The following is a 15,084-nucleotide window of genomic DNA, read 5'->3' on the forward strand; positions in this document are numbered from 1 at the left end:
AAAAGTTCAAGCCGCAATTAGCTCCTCTCGTCTGGTCATCATATATATATATATATATAGGAATTATTATTTTTTTATATGATATTTATTAAAGTTTCAAAGAAAAGATTACATAAACAAAAAGAGAAAAAGAGAAAAGAAAGAAAGAAAAAAATACAAAATACAGAAAAAAGATAATAAACATGTAAAAAAAAAAACACATCAATCTTTCCGTACCTTACATTTCATTTCCTTACTTCCCTGACCTCCTCACACGTCCCTTTTTTGTATTCGAGTTCTATTTATTTTTTGGAATTATTATTTGCCCTCTTGAGACACAGTTTTGTGAGAATGCAGTACTGGGTTACGTATAGCATACAAAGCTGTCTGGGAGAACAGACGTATGAGCTTTTTACCCAAATGCTGCTTTTAAGGACTAAACTGAGAAGAAGCACAGAAGCTGAAGTATTGACAAGGCTTGGGTTGGCGTACGTGGGATAGTTAGTTCATGCAGCCAAGTTGCCGTTTCCTACGTACTGTTTGCCAACTCCTCGTCTGATCCACTAGCTTTGGCTAGGTGTGGCTGAGAAGCAATGTGCTAGAAAAGGCATATCTGAAAGTTGCAGGGTGTGTTCTTTGTGGAAGTGACCACATGTGCGGGTTGCTTACATAAACTACAAAGATAATTACATGGGCTGTTCCCAGCTCTGGAAAGGACAGGCCATTTGCAAGTAGCACCACATGTTTAGTTTGCCCAGGTAGAGCTGTCTGTCCACGTGCAGTTTGCTTATGGAAACTGAATTGCTATGAGGTGACCCTGCCCAATGTTTTATTTCTGGAATCAGTTCCAACAGTGGGGTCTCGGTTTTACAGACTGGAAGATCTTTAGTAGGGTAACTTTCTCTCACATCTGTTCCAAGCTAGGCACATGGGGTGGAATTCAGCTAAGTGGTTGCATCCACGGAATGAGGTCTACTCGTGTCTCTTCCCCCATGCCACCTAAATCTATTCTGGGGGGTTGGAGGAACCCCAGAACGGGTTTAAGGAGGGCATGGAACACACAGGGAGAGGAGATGGGAGATTGCACCATTGGCACAAACATTTCTGCTTGCCCAGTGGAACAGTCTGCACAACACTGAATTTCACCCTCGGTTTGCATTCACCCTGTTGCCTCCAGTTTTTAGGACATTGCCAGATGCGCAGTTTTGTTCCGAAATAAGAGAGCTGCGTAACCTTTCCCGCCTGTTTGCTCACCACTTCTAGATACTGGCCTTGATAAAGTAATGCCAGAAACCATATAGGTTCTGAATATGAGCAACTAAGAATACTGTGTGAGAAATCTAGCAAGATAGAGCAGCATGATCTAAAGAAGACAGCTTTGATTTTCTCCGTTTACTCACAGGTGAATTCCTATCCCAGAATCTATACATTGCTCCAGTCATAGATTCACAAGGTGGGGTGTCTTCCTGACTCCCATAGTCTTCCATATTCTTGGGCATGCTGTCATGCTTCATCACATCTTTATTCAGGGTAGAGAGTTACCGGGATACTCTTAGTGAAAATTGAAATGCAATAAGCATTCCAGGACTCATCATATAATACTCCTGAGTTGATTTATTGTAGAATTTTAATCTCTTCTGTCATCAGGAATCAGGATGAGGCTACATTACATTAAAAAAACAACCCAAGGAAAACACTAGAAATCAGATATAAATAACAGGATACCTCTGTGCCAATTTAGTCCCAGCTATTAAGACACCAAGCAACATAAGAAAGTCCCTAAAGCGTTTACCAGATTGTGGGAATCCAGATTTGATTTCATGACCAGGCCAGGTCTAATGCCTCCATACTGCATTTCTGTGTGTACGAGGAGGGTGGAACCAAGCAGCAAACGCTACCTCTTGGAACTTAATGTAACTTGAATAGCTTTTACTTTTAAAGTAGACCTGCTAGCTCTCATGCTGCGGAGGATGGTTGCGGAGGATGTGGCAGCAGCATATTGCAGAGAGTTAGAAGGCTAAAAACTAAACCCACATGATATGTCGCAGTGGGGCTGTGGCTTGCCAAGTCACATGGATTTGGGGATATAATGACTCAACGTTTTGAATGGCAGAAGCTAGCAATACCAAGCCTTTTGGTCATCATGGCTCTTTGGCCTGGACTCAGGTAGTAAAATGAGTTTTCTATATATTATAAAAGTGCAGGCTCCCACCCTGGCTCAGTCACAGACTCAAGTGCATTCATTTGGAAACAAATTAATGGGGATAAAGCAGGGGAGAAATGATCTACCTAAAAACACATTGTGTGTCGTGTGGTCACAGAAATCCATATTCAGCTGCCACACAAATTGTCCCCTCTTTAATTAAAAAAGCTAATTACTCCATGCAATTCTTCACCGGGGGGGGGGGGGGACATGTGGAATGGTTAGGGTCAGTTATTTACCATCAGATGGGAAGCATAGAAGGAGCTCTTTTATCAACTGCTTAGAGATTTTACTGACAATTAAAAGGTGTAGTACATTTTGTTAAATAAATTTAAAAAAACCCCTAAAATAAAGGGCTTTATTAGGCAGAGGGCATTGCTCTAAGACAGCTTATATCTTTTAATGCTCTAAAGTGCCTAGTTTGTTTTAGGTGCATAATAAATAGTCTCTAGAGGGATGAGGGGGATGTGTGCAGGACAAAGATACCTTGTCCCTTGGAGCATCGCCTAAATCCACTGTGATGGTTTTAGCTGCTTCTTCAGAAGCCTATCAGGACTTCTCCCCATCCCTGCCCACCTGATGTGTGGCAAGGAAGTCACAGGATTATTTGGGTCTCTATTGCGAGCCATTTATTACCAGCTGCGAAAAGATCAGGAGTGAAATGAGGCGAGTCCAGTGTCTCGTTTAAACCGTGTTCTTTCTGATAACTGAAGGTCAACTCATATTCTGACTCCCCTTTCCCCGGCAACCCGAGCGAACCTGCGTTTCTTAATTCAGCACAGCGTGCCCCGTGTAAAGCTATCATCACTATTAAGTTCTAATAAAGATAAAAGTATTTAATTTCAGGGAAGGGGGGGGGGGAGAGTACGCATACTCCGGCTTCCTTAATCTGCACAGATCGTATTTCCAGTGCCTTACATGGGGATGTTTCATCAGATAGAGCCACGCTAATTGGGGTCTTTTCATTTTCTTTCCTTTTTTCTCCTCTCTCTCTCTCCCTCCCTCCCCCCCTCCCCAAACTGCTTATCTGACGCTGGGTGTTTTGAAACTGCAGAACTCTGTTTGGAAACAAGATCAAGTCTGTGGCCAAGGAGGCATTCTCAGGCTTGGAGGCCCTGGAACACCTGTGAGTAACCCACAATGCTTTGCAGTTTTGAAGAGAAGTGGCTGGGTGGGAGAAGGGAAGCCTGCCAGAAGTGGCTGCTGGAGAGGCCTGCGAGCAATTTAATAGCATCTTTGTAAGCTGAGAAGCCAGTCCGTTTGTGAGAGCCAGCTGCTTCCTTCTCATTATAAGTCAGCTCCAACGTTGACTCTTTTTTTCTTCTTCTCCCTGCCAGGAAGAAAGTTATAGAACACATGGCCAATTTGCATGCTATTATTTTATTTTATTTTTTTAAAAAAAATAATGCACAACGGAGTATATCTTATTTATTAAGACAAGAGGCACAGCAAAAATTCTAACCTACTGGGAAATGTGACCTGTTATTATTCCCTTTGCTCTCACGCTCTGTTTTGCCTTTGCTAATATCCTGGGGTAGTATCCTTCGCTCAGTTCTTCCTCTCCACCTGGGTCTCTGTGTTTAAAATGCAAGAGGGAACAAGTTCCACAGGAGTCCCTCTCCGTTTATTTTGCTAGTGAAGCCAAGCAAGCTGTAAGGCAACCAGCAGCAAGGAAATGGTGCACATGTGTGTTGCTTTTGCTTTGACGGATAACCTCTCTCTGTTTGAAATGAACTCTCAATATCGCAAGCAGTATCGGCTGGTAACATTGACTGAGTGGCATGTTCATCTGCATTGCCTCCATGCCTGCATTATGGATCCTTACACTGCCATATTGTAGGCTTGAAACGTTTCAAAAGTTCAGCCCTCACCCCTTATTTCTGTCTTCCCTTCCACTCCCTTTTCTGGCATTGGGACCATGACAAATTTGCAATAAGTTGTTTGACCTAAAAAAGCCAAACTGTTCCCAGTTAATTGGGCAGCAGATTTTTTTAAAACAAACAAACAAACAAATAAAAAATATACTTATTATTTAATGCGAGTACAGTGGAACCTCCGGTTGCGAATGGGATCCATTCCGGAGGTCTGGCCAGATCCCGAGGTTCCTCTCTTTGCAGGGAGAGGAAAGTGGAAGACAGTTTCATTTCTGCACGGAATCTTTTGGCTGCAACTCATCACATTAGTAACATTTAAAACATCAGTTCCCCTCGCAGTGTTTATTCAAAGCAGGTATAAACCATACAGTGAGAAGAACCCAGCATAACCATAATAGTCAGCCGCTAAAGGTCATGGTGTAATTAAGGTTTCTTTAATCGGGCATCAGCAGAGCTGGTTTTCTTACTGAAAATGGCAAGCACTCTGTTTCTTTGAGCTGATGCTGGATTTTTTTGGTGGGAGGGGGGATGTGGTGGAAGTAGCTCTTCCTTTTCCTATCCCCACATCTCGTCAGGAGTTAGATTCATCGGGGATCTTCTTCAAATAAGGAGAGTTTTAGATGGCCACATAAGCTTCTTATCTTAAATGTAGCTTTTCAACCGTTGGTCAGATAAAATCTTAAAGACATCTTACAGATGCCAGCTGTTTTAATGAACACTTACGATTCAGGAACAACACAATTGCACACATTTAAAACGACTATCCACAAGAAGTCATTAACATTGTGATTAGTTCAGTTAAGGACAAACTGGTCTTTGGTTCACACACTCCATGGGAAGATCTATACTGTCACACTAATTATAGCAATTAGTATACAGTCGTCCCTCAGAAGTCGAATGGCATCCATTCCGGAAGTCCGTCAGGAACCAAGGCGCGGCTTCTGATAGGCTGCAGGAAGCTCCTGCAGCCAATCGGAAGTTGCTGCAGACGTTTGGGTTCCAAAGAATGTTCACAAACTGGAACAATCACTTCTGGGTTTGCGGCGTTCGGGAGCCAAAATGTTCGTCTCTCAAGGCGTTCGACTTCCAAGGTATGACTGTATAGCATTATGTCCAGTCCCCAAACACTTAACTATTTTTAGTGAAAGTGAGCCTGCTTCATATGCTATGGCTTGAAGTAGTTTTGTTTCCAAAGTTAAAACTTACCATAGTTTGTTGGGTTTAGGTGCCGTGGCAAGTTGTAGTTAGTAATATTCACAGACATAGCCACTAAGCCACTGATTTGAATGAGCCACAGTCAAACATTGCACACTCCCACTTTTTCTGGTAAAGCCATAAGATGGATATTGGAAACGTTTGCTTTTTCTTTTTTTTAAGCACAGTTTAGCATTACGTCTGAACCCAACAGACTGTGGTTAATCTTTGTGTCATGTATCACGAGGTTCGCTCATTTCAACAAACCATGGTTTCTCATTTCAACAAACCATGGTTTAGATGTAATGCTAAACTGTGCTTAATCGTAAACAGAAGCAAAAACCTCAGATCTCATCATGGCCAGGCAGGAGGGGTAGCAGTGGGGGTGGGAGAGTCCAAAGCTCAGAGCCCCCCATTCCTATCATGATAAATCATTGTTTAGATATCCTAGTTCACTTGCCTGATTTATACACAGCTTCTGATTAGTAGGAGTGGAAATATTATGAAGGAGCGCAGACCTATAAACCATTTGATAGGAAGTAAACTGACATGGAAAAAAAACCTGTTAACACTTATATGTATTGGTTTCTTTTAATGCTTTATTTTCTGTAGGAATCTTGGAAATAATGCAATACGTTCTGTTCAGGAGGATGCATTTGCTAAGTTGAAGAACCTGAAGGAGCTGTAAGTAATGTTAAGATTTATCCTGTAATCTTTGGGCCATTGTTGGCGACCTCCCCCCCCCCCCCAGCGGCTGCTCTCCCCCTCCCCAGCTACGCTCCCACTATTGCTGCTTTCCACTTGCCAGCCCCACAAGCTATTTTTACACTAGAGCAGATGTCAGAGACTCGTCTCATATTCAGTAACGAGTGAAACAGGATCTTCTCAGCAGTCCTTTCATTGGGCTGCATCTGTGCCCTTATCCATCTCCGTTCAGGAAATCTAGGCTCCTTTTCCCAAGCCTTACAGAGCAGTCAGTGACTTACTTAATTTCTGGTGGCAAACCAGTTTCTCCTTTTATAACTACATTTCGGGCATGCTGACATTTCAGTGATAAGCAGGTTTCAAATTTGATCCATGTGCCCACTTATTCTCAGGGAGGGGAAAATTACATTAGCAGATCTAACTCTTCAGCTGCATCTGTGGGATCTTGTTTAGTACATTGCCAAACATCCTGTCTCATGATAATCTCCAAACCGGCTCCCCCCTTCCAATGTTAATACGCTGCTTTATGCTCTACCATATGTTCAAGCAATATTAGTTGTCCAGGATCTAAATTTATTAGCTCACTTTCCAGGTGAACATGTGTGTGTGTGTGTGTGTGTGTGTGTGTGTGTGTGTGTGTGTGTGTAGACACGCATACACCTGTCCAAGATCTTATGAATTGTACCAACTAAGAACTTTTCCATTAGATGCCATGCCATTTCACTTAAAACATAGTTTAGAGAGGCACTCATCATCATATTCAGGATCTGTAAGAAGTAATTGCTTGCTTCCATTTGACGAAATAGCAGTAGCCATGTCCCTAGACCTGAAAAGAGGCAACTTGGCTTACAGAATTTGCAGCCACAAGATGTGGTGATGGACAGTGTCTTAGATAGCTTCCTCCCTCCCCACAAAGGACTTTTACAGAGCGTTTACTCTCTGTTAAGACAGATGGTATATCTGCCTTATACAGATAGATATTGCCTCTCATAGGGAGTTAGCAAGCAAGTTAAAAGCTATTAGCTTCCCCCCCCCTAGTTCACGTATACTAACTTTGCGGCACAGGATGACCTGAAAGAAACAAATAACAAATCCATCTCCGGTTTAAAAAAGGGTTGTTCACCTGCGGTGAATTAATACTCACCCCGGGTGACCAGGCAAGCAGCTATTTATAAAGGTCATGTGCAAGGTCAGATTAATGTCTCATATATTATTCCCCTGCTCTTCACCCTGAATGCTCAGCTCAAGGCCAACGTTTTGTCTACTATACCACCAGCAGACACTCTCCGCCATTCTGTTGCCTGGGATTCATTTGGGATCAGTGTACAGTGGTACCTCTAGTTACAAACTTAATTTGTTCCGGAGGTCCGTTCTTAACCTGAAACTGTTCTTAACTAGAGGCGTGCTTTCACTAATGAGGCCTCTTGCTGCCGCTGCACCTCCGGCACACGATTTCTGTTCTCATCCTGGGGCAAAGTTCTCAACATGAGGTAACTCTCCTAGGTTAGTGGAGTTTGTAACCTGAAGCATTTGTAACTCGAGGTACCACTGTATATATAAGGCAGGAAGGCTGCCCTATTAGCAGCCATTATTTTTTCGTTTGTCAGTTTCTGGGTTGCCGTTTGCATTAAAATTCCCTTTCAAGTTTCACAAGAGACTCCCCCCCCCCTTTTGCATTTTGTTTGCTTCCCTCTAGCCGCATAAACAGCGAGAGCTTCCTGTGTGATTGTCAGCTGAAATGGTTGCCGCAGTGGTTAACCAACAGGGAACTGCAGCCGTTTGTGGAAGCTACCTGCGCCCACCCAGAGTCATTAAAGGGCAGAAGCATTTTCGATGTGGCTGCAGAAAGTTTTGTGTGTGGTAAGTCTTGGCCGTAGCTTGGTAATCTTGAGGTTGCTTTGGAGGGCAAGCCCTGACGCAGGAATGTTTGTATATTTTGTGGCCAGCTTGTTCTTCTGTATGCAGTGGAGTGGAGCATACATAGGATTTAAATTCTTCACTGGCCAGAGCTGGTTTTATATCAGAACTGCGCCTAAATTGGCAGTGTGTGGCAGCACGTATTTGGAGCAGCGATTCCTAAAGGCGGGGGGGGGGGGGCATTAATAAGACATGGGGAAGTTTTTGGTAGAAGTGGTAAAGAGAACTTTAGACATTCCCGAGTGTCTCCTCCATTTCAATCTTGTTTTCATGGGACAGTGATTGCCTGGGCATAGGATTTTCATCTTGTCTCTTCAGCTTTAGGAATTATTATTTTGCACTAACCTTTCAGCAGCACAAGTAGACCTTCAGTGTGTCTGTAGGAGGAATGTTCACTCAAGCTAGCTGACGTCCTGTTAACACTTTTCTCCTGAATAGTCCTTCTCTGAGCCTTTTCATTGCTGCTGCTGCTGCTGCTTCAGGGAAAGATTGCAAACCAGCGTGGCAAATAGAGAACAGCTGAATACACACGTGCTTCCTTTTTTTGTCTTTTAAAATGGAATAGTTTAAAAGCGTAGAGCCACAGCCAAAGTCGCAGTTGTTCATACTTTCCTCCTCTTAAACTGAACGGGTCGTGGGTTCTCCCCGAAACTTTCCCCCTCTGTTCAGCTTGTTTATTGATGTAGAATTCAAGCTGTCGTGATTTGTCGGGCATTGCTAGCTTTGAGAATAGCAGCTTCAGGAGGATCTCTCCGCTTTCGTTGAAAGCCCCATTCATCATCCCTGTTGGAGTATGTCCATATTGTACTCTCCAATCAGATAGGCGCAAATACACAGACACCTGCTCAGAACACAGGAACATCTCATCTGCTCGGATGATCTCATCCTCCAGCTGTGCGTGTATTAAAAGCTGATTAGGAAATCCATAGGCAGCAGCTCAGATAATGCTACAGTTTTACCCACCCATAGCAACCAATGGCTGTGGCCGCACCTTGTTTACTGCATGAAGTTAAGGTCACTCCATAGGCGCCGACTCAATGGGGCCTGAGGGGGCCCGAGCCCCCTCAAAAATTCGTTTGGGGGGGCTCAGCCCCCCCAATAATCTCGGGCGGCGGTGGGCGCGTCCGCGGCTTTTATAGGGCGCCCGGCGTGCACCAGCTCGATAACGCGCACCGGCGCGGTGGGGGGCGCCGGGAGGGGGGCGGCCGGCCTGTCTCCTTGGCAACCCCATTGAGCAGCGCCGGCTCCCCCGGGAGGGCCATCCCCCCGCGCCGCCGATCGCCAACACCGCCGACGCTGTGGCTGCCCGAGCCCGTCAGGAAGGAAGGAAGGAAGGAAGGAAGGAAGGAAGGAAGGAAGGAAAATTGCGCGCAGGGTGAAGAAAGGAGAAGGGCGAACGAGACGAGCTTCCAACCCAAAAAAGGGCTGGAAGACTGGGAGGATGAAGGATCGGGAAAGAAAGCGACGCCTTCCCCGCCCGCGACGTCGCCCGCTTGTCATTGGCAGCGCAGCGGCCGCCCAGAGGGGCTGGACACCGGCGCAGGGCCGCTCCGCAGCCGCGGAGGACAGCTGCGCGGCTAGCAAGGTGCGCCGCGTAGAGCGCGGCCCTTGTGTGGCCCGGTGGCCAGGCAAGCTCGGGCGGGGACCCCCATGCAAATCTAAGACGGGAGAAGAGGGAAGAGCAAAGGGGGGTCCCTTCCCCAACCTCCGGCTCTGAGACTTCCCTGCGCCCCAGAAAAGCGAAAGGATTTTCTCTTCTTTTTTTTTATAAATATTTTATTAAGTTCTCAAATACAAAGTTAGAAACATACACTGAAGAAAAAAGTAAAAGAACAAGAAAAAGAAAAAAAGAAAAAGAAGAAAAGAAAACCAACCATTCAACACATTTTTAATATAACTAACTGGACTTCCTCGCATCTCCCTTACCCTGCATTCTTTATAATAAAGATATCAGCAAATTATTACCTTGTTTCGTACCTTATTTTGTACTTTTCAAATACTATACCTCTAAATTTAACATACTTTTCATCAGTTACTTATATCTTAAATTAAACATAGTATTACCTTAGATTTTGACCTTTTCTTACTTAAAATATAATTTCCTGTTTCCCAAATCTAATTGCTGAAGCTATAGTTTCCAAATCGTGCAAATTTTTAACATTCATACAACTTATATTGTTTTTGTAAATAGTCCTTAAATTTTTTCCAGTCCTCTTCCGTTGTTTCTTCTCCCAAATCTCGGATTCTGCCAGTCATTTCAGCCAGTTCCATGTAGTCCATCAATTGCGTCTGCCACTCTTCCAGTGTGGGCAAATCTTGTGTCTTCCAATATTTTGTGATAAGTATTCTTGCTGCTGTAGTTGCATACATAAAGAAAGTTCTATCCTTCTTTAACACTTTCTGGCCAACAATGCCCAAGAGGAAGGCCTCTGGTTTCTTGGGAAAGGTATACTTAAATACCTTTTTTAACTCATTATAGATCATTTCCCAGAAGGCCTTCACTTTTGGACAAGTCCACCAGAGGTGAAAGAATGTCCCTTCAGCCTCCTTACATTTCCAGACAGGTGATATATTTTTGCAAGCTTGACTGGGGTCATGTACCACCTATAAATCATTTTCATAATATTTTCCTTCAAGGCATTACATGCCGTGAATTTCATTCCGGTGGTCCATAACCTTTCCCAGTCCTCAAACATGATGTTATACCCAATATCCTGAGCCCATTTTATCATGGCTGATTTGACTGTCTCATCCTGAGTGATTTTCTCTTCAACCTGCCCTCCATCCTCTTGCAGAAAACTCTTTGCCTGCCCTGCCCGTATCTCGTTTTTGCTTTTTAATTCCACACACGCACCCTTCGGACTTCGTGGCAATCGGGCGCGCGGGTGCGTTTCCTAAGAGAGTGAGGACCCCCGCCTCCTCCCCACCTGCTCCCTCGCCAGCCAGCCAGCCGCGCGCCCTAGCCAGAGAGCCCCGGCCGTCCCCGTCGCGCAATCGGCTGGATCTCCCTTCAGCAGGCCGTGCTCACAACTCGGCCCAGGGACCCCCAGCAGCGGATCTCCGGCCCAGCTGAAGAATCCGGCAACAAGCCCCCTCCTCCCCAATCGCTCTGCCGAAATACGCTCCAAAACCCCCCAGATAGGCCGCCGGCCGCCAAGTCTAGTGGCGCCCTGAGCGAGGGTCTCTCCCCAACACCGCCACCTCGAACTGCGTTCTCCCGGCTACCCGAGCGAACCAGCGGCAGGACCCCGGTATGGGCCCCCCCAATATTTTTTATAAGTCGGCGCCCCTGGGTCACTCTCTGTTGATGAAAGCAGCAGCACTTGGATTAAGAAACCAAGCCATGAATAAGAACGTAAATGAGAGGTTATGGTTATGCTTCCCAAACTCAAGAGCAAAGGGCCTGTCACAGCCTTTCCCAAGCTGATGTCCTCTGTGTGTTTTGGACCTTAAGAACAGCATGGCTGTGCTAGGTCGGGCTGGCAGTTGCAGTTGAAAACATTTGAAGGGAACCAGGTTGGAGAATGTGGGTTAATACAGAACTCCACTTCTCAGCAATACAGGCAGCCTTATGCTCTCAGCCCTGGCAAACCCAGATGTACGTAGTTCTGGCATAATGCCTGGCTCAGCAGCAACTGCCAGGATTGCTCCAACTGGTGGGAGCTGGGAGAGAGAAGGAGAAGATAAATTCGGAAATAGTGTTTAGAGAGCCTTAGAAGCTGGGACCACATGCCAGAGGGTGAATGGGCAGGCAGGATTTTTCTCTACTCCACCTGAGGCTTCTGTTTCAGTCAGTGTTACTATATTGAACTGTACTGACCGTTTGCCTGTCTGCGTATGGCATTTACTACATGTCATAGCTGATCGGGCCCTGACTTGCCAAACTGATGTTAATTCAATTACGAAGTGGAGAGGGATTTTGAGAGTAACGCAATCTACTCCCTCTTCAGTAGAAGGCTTCCCTGCCTCCCTTGACCCCCAAGTCAAACCATTTCAGTGGGTCTTCATCCATCAATGCCTTAAAAAAAAAATTGAATCCTGGGATGGAGATTCCACAAATTATCTGAGTAGTCTCTTCCATTGTTCAGCTGTTCTTAACAGTTAGGGGTGAAGGCAACAAGAAAGAGAACACGTCCTATGTCAGTTTTCTGCCTCCCTTCACATGAGTCGCTTGTTGCTTTTCTTCCACTGGTGTTGGTGAATCTTAAAATCACCTTCCTTTATCACACCTATTCAGGTATTTGGACGCTGACGTCATTGTGAGCTCTGTAATCTTATTTTCTTTTGTATCGTTCCCACAGGGCCAACTCAGACGCACAAAAATACCGTGTGATCGATTATGTCATGGAGAAGGCTAGATCAAAGCCTTTCCCTCTGACATGCCAGCCTTTTGGGGGATTGTCCCCTCCTACACACACACACACACACACACACACACACACACACACACAAATGTGATCTGAAATAATGCAGCTGTAGTGAGGAAACTAGCCTTTCCTATCGATATTGAACTGCAACACCCATCATACTTGAGTGCTGGCTATCTTAGCTAGATTTGATGGTACTCCAACAACATTAGGAAGGGTGCTGGAGTCTACACTCCTACTGTTTGGGAAGGGGAAAACTGTACCATGTGCTTTCTCCATCTTTCGGAATCGCTCTCAGGCTGCCTTTAATAATGTAATACGTTGGCATTCCAAACCTCTTTCTTTCTTCGCCACTGAATCCCATTCAGATTTAATCTGCCCATTGAGTTTCTCCATTCCATTGGTAATGGCTGTGTTTTTTTGGGTGGGGGGAAAACGTTCAACATTGAAATCAGAGATGCCTTTTGTGTGACTAATAAATTAAGCTGTTTGGAACTCAGCTAAACCAAATAGCCCTCAATGTCAGGCCTCAAGAGCAGAAGCCTCTTTGCCTTGGAAGGGTGACAACCAGCTACATCTGCCATTCCTTCGACGTCTTTGTGCCAGGATGCTATCCTGCCTGTCAGCACTTGTCACTGGTGACATTAATTGCAACAGTTGCTGTAACTCTTAACAAATTAACATTGTCAGCCTGTGGTAGCAGCACTTGGAGGGCATCTCTCAGGGACCAGCTGACGGAAGATGGAAATAAGGTGGCGCGTGCATACGCATATATATATATATATTGTGAGGGTTTGATTAGCTGCTTGTGCGTGAAAACGTGCTCCCTCAGAGTTTGTGCGACCCCACAAACCTCCGTGTGTGACGGAGCTCCTCAGACATGTCTGCTCTAGTCACTAGTAGAGTCCGACAGTGGCTGTCTGCGGAAGCGTTTCCAGCAAAGAAGTTCCTTAACGGAAACGCGTCTCCTGGACTCACGGCGTGACAGTTTCCTGCGAGGTGTGGGTCTCCCTATGGGAGACTCCGATACCTCCCCACTGTTCTCGCTGGAAGCCTCCCTGAGCCCTCCCTCCTGCTCGCATTCCCTCAGAGACCCACTCCTCCCCCTGCTGGTCCCTGCTTCAGCAGTTGAGTCTCTTTCATCCTGCCTGAGTCCCTCCACCACCTGATGCTCTGATGGCAGTTCCCTGACATCCACCTCCCCTCCAGGGCCCCCCTCACCCCCTCCCAATTCCTCCCCCCCTGGGAAGGCTCTGGGATGGCACCCGTGATTAGCCAAAAAGGGGCTCATCCCCGTGGACACGTTCTCTGCATTGTTGTAGGCAAATTCTGCCAACGCCAACTTCTCCACCCAATCATTCTCTCTGTCATTAACATAACACCTCAAATATTGTTGGAGAACCCCATTTGCTCTTTCCGCCTGCCCGTTGGTTTCAGGATGACGGGCCGTCGAGAAATTAACCTCTACATGCAGTAAGCTCATGAGCTTCCTCCAGAACCTGGAAGTAAATTGTTTCCCTCGGTCTGAAACCACCCTCAAGGGGGCGCCATGCAACCTAAACACATTCTCTACAAACAATTTGGCGGTTTCTTCTGCTGTAACCGCATGTGAGCAGGCTATGAAGTGGGCCATTTTAGTTAACAGGTCTACTACAACCATGATGGCTGTTTTCCCTCTAGACCTTGGCAGATCAGTCATGAAATCTATTGCCACTGCTTCCCACGGTCTCTCAGGTGTGGGCAGTGGTTCTAATAAACCAGCCGGCGCCTGCCTCTCCCCCTTGGCTCTTTGGCATTGTTCACACCCTCTCACATACTCCCGCACGTCTTCCCTGACCTTGGGCCACCAAAATTCCCTGGTAACCAGCCACATGGTTTTGTGTTGCCCAAAGTGCCCTGCTGTGGGGCTATCGTGCAGCTGCTTGAGTACCTTCTCCCTCAATTCCCCTTCAGGTATATATAACGCTCCCTTATAATACAATGCCCCATTTCTCTCCTCAAAACCACCGGATTTGTCTTCCTCCCCTCTGAGATCCCTGAGTTTCCCCTGGGCGTATGCATCCTGCACCGTACCCTCTACCAATTCCCTTTGCCCCACCAAAGTCGCCCCACACACCCAGCGGTCCTCTGGAATGATATGGGTTTCTTCGGGTGCTCCCTCCCCCTCCAAATATTCAGGTTTGCGTGAGAGAGCGTCCGCCCTAACATTCTCTGGGCCTGGCACATAACAAATCTCAAAGTTAAATTTGGAGAACTCTTGGGCCCATCTCAACTGCCTTTGGTTGAGCACTCGCGCCGTTCTCCAGTACTCTAGATTTTTATGGTCCGTGCACACTTGCACTTTATGTTGTGCACCTACTAGCAGATGCCTCCATCTACGGAACCCCTCATGAATAGCAAGCAGTTCTCGGTCGTACACCGTGTAGTTCCTCTCGGATTTGTTCAGCTTCCGCGAGAAGAAGGCACACGGACGCCACTCTGACTCCTCCTTCCCCGGCTGCAGAAGAAGCACCGCCCCTATGGCTCTGTCAGATGCGTCTGTTTCAACCCTTAGCTTCTTTCGTAAATCCACATGCAGAAGTTGTTCTTCAGAGGCGAAGGCCCTTTTCAGTTCCTCAAACGCTCGCTCCGCCTCCGCCGTCCATACAAACTTCTTTTTACTGCTGAGACAGTCAGTGATGGGCGCCGTCAGATGGGCGAAGTTGCGGATGAACTTACGATAAAAGTTTCCAAACCCTAGGAACCTCTGCACATCCTTCTTGGTTTTGGGTGTTTTCCATTCCAGCACTGCCTGTACCTTGCCGGGATCCATGGCCAATCCCTTGTCTGACAGGCGGTACCCCAG

The 15,084-nt window shown here is 46.1% G+C and overlaps 1 protein-coding gene across 1 annotated transcript in view; it reads left to right on the forward strand.

Moving 5' to 3' along the window:
• Window positions 1-15,084, forward strand: part of LRIG1 (leucine rich repeats and immunoglobulin like domains 1) — a 132,931-nt gene that overhangs the window by 103,368 nt on the left and 14,479 nt on the right. The window contains exons 10-12 of the mRNA XM_083491298.1: window positions 3,237-3,308; window positions 5,863-5,934; window positions 7,652-7,815. Of these exons, the coding sequence (XP_083347424.1) occupies window positions 3,237-3,308; window positions 5,863-5,934; window positions 7,652-7,815 (308 nt within the window). The remainder of the gene's footprint in view (window positions 1-3,236; window positions 3,309-5,862; window positions 5,935-7,651; window positions 7,816-15,084) is intronic.

This window comes from Podarcis liolepis, assembly GCF_965112155.1.
Source record: "Podarcis liolepis genome assembly, chromosome: 2".
NCBI lineage: Eukaryota > Metazoa > Chordata > Lepidosauria > Squamata > Lacertidae > Podarcis > Podarcis liolepis.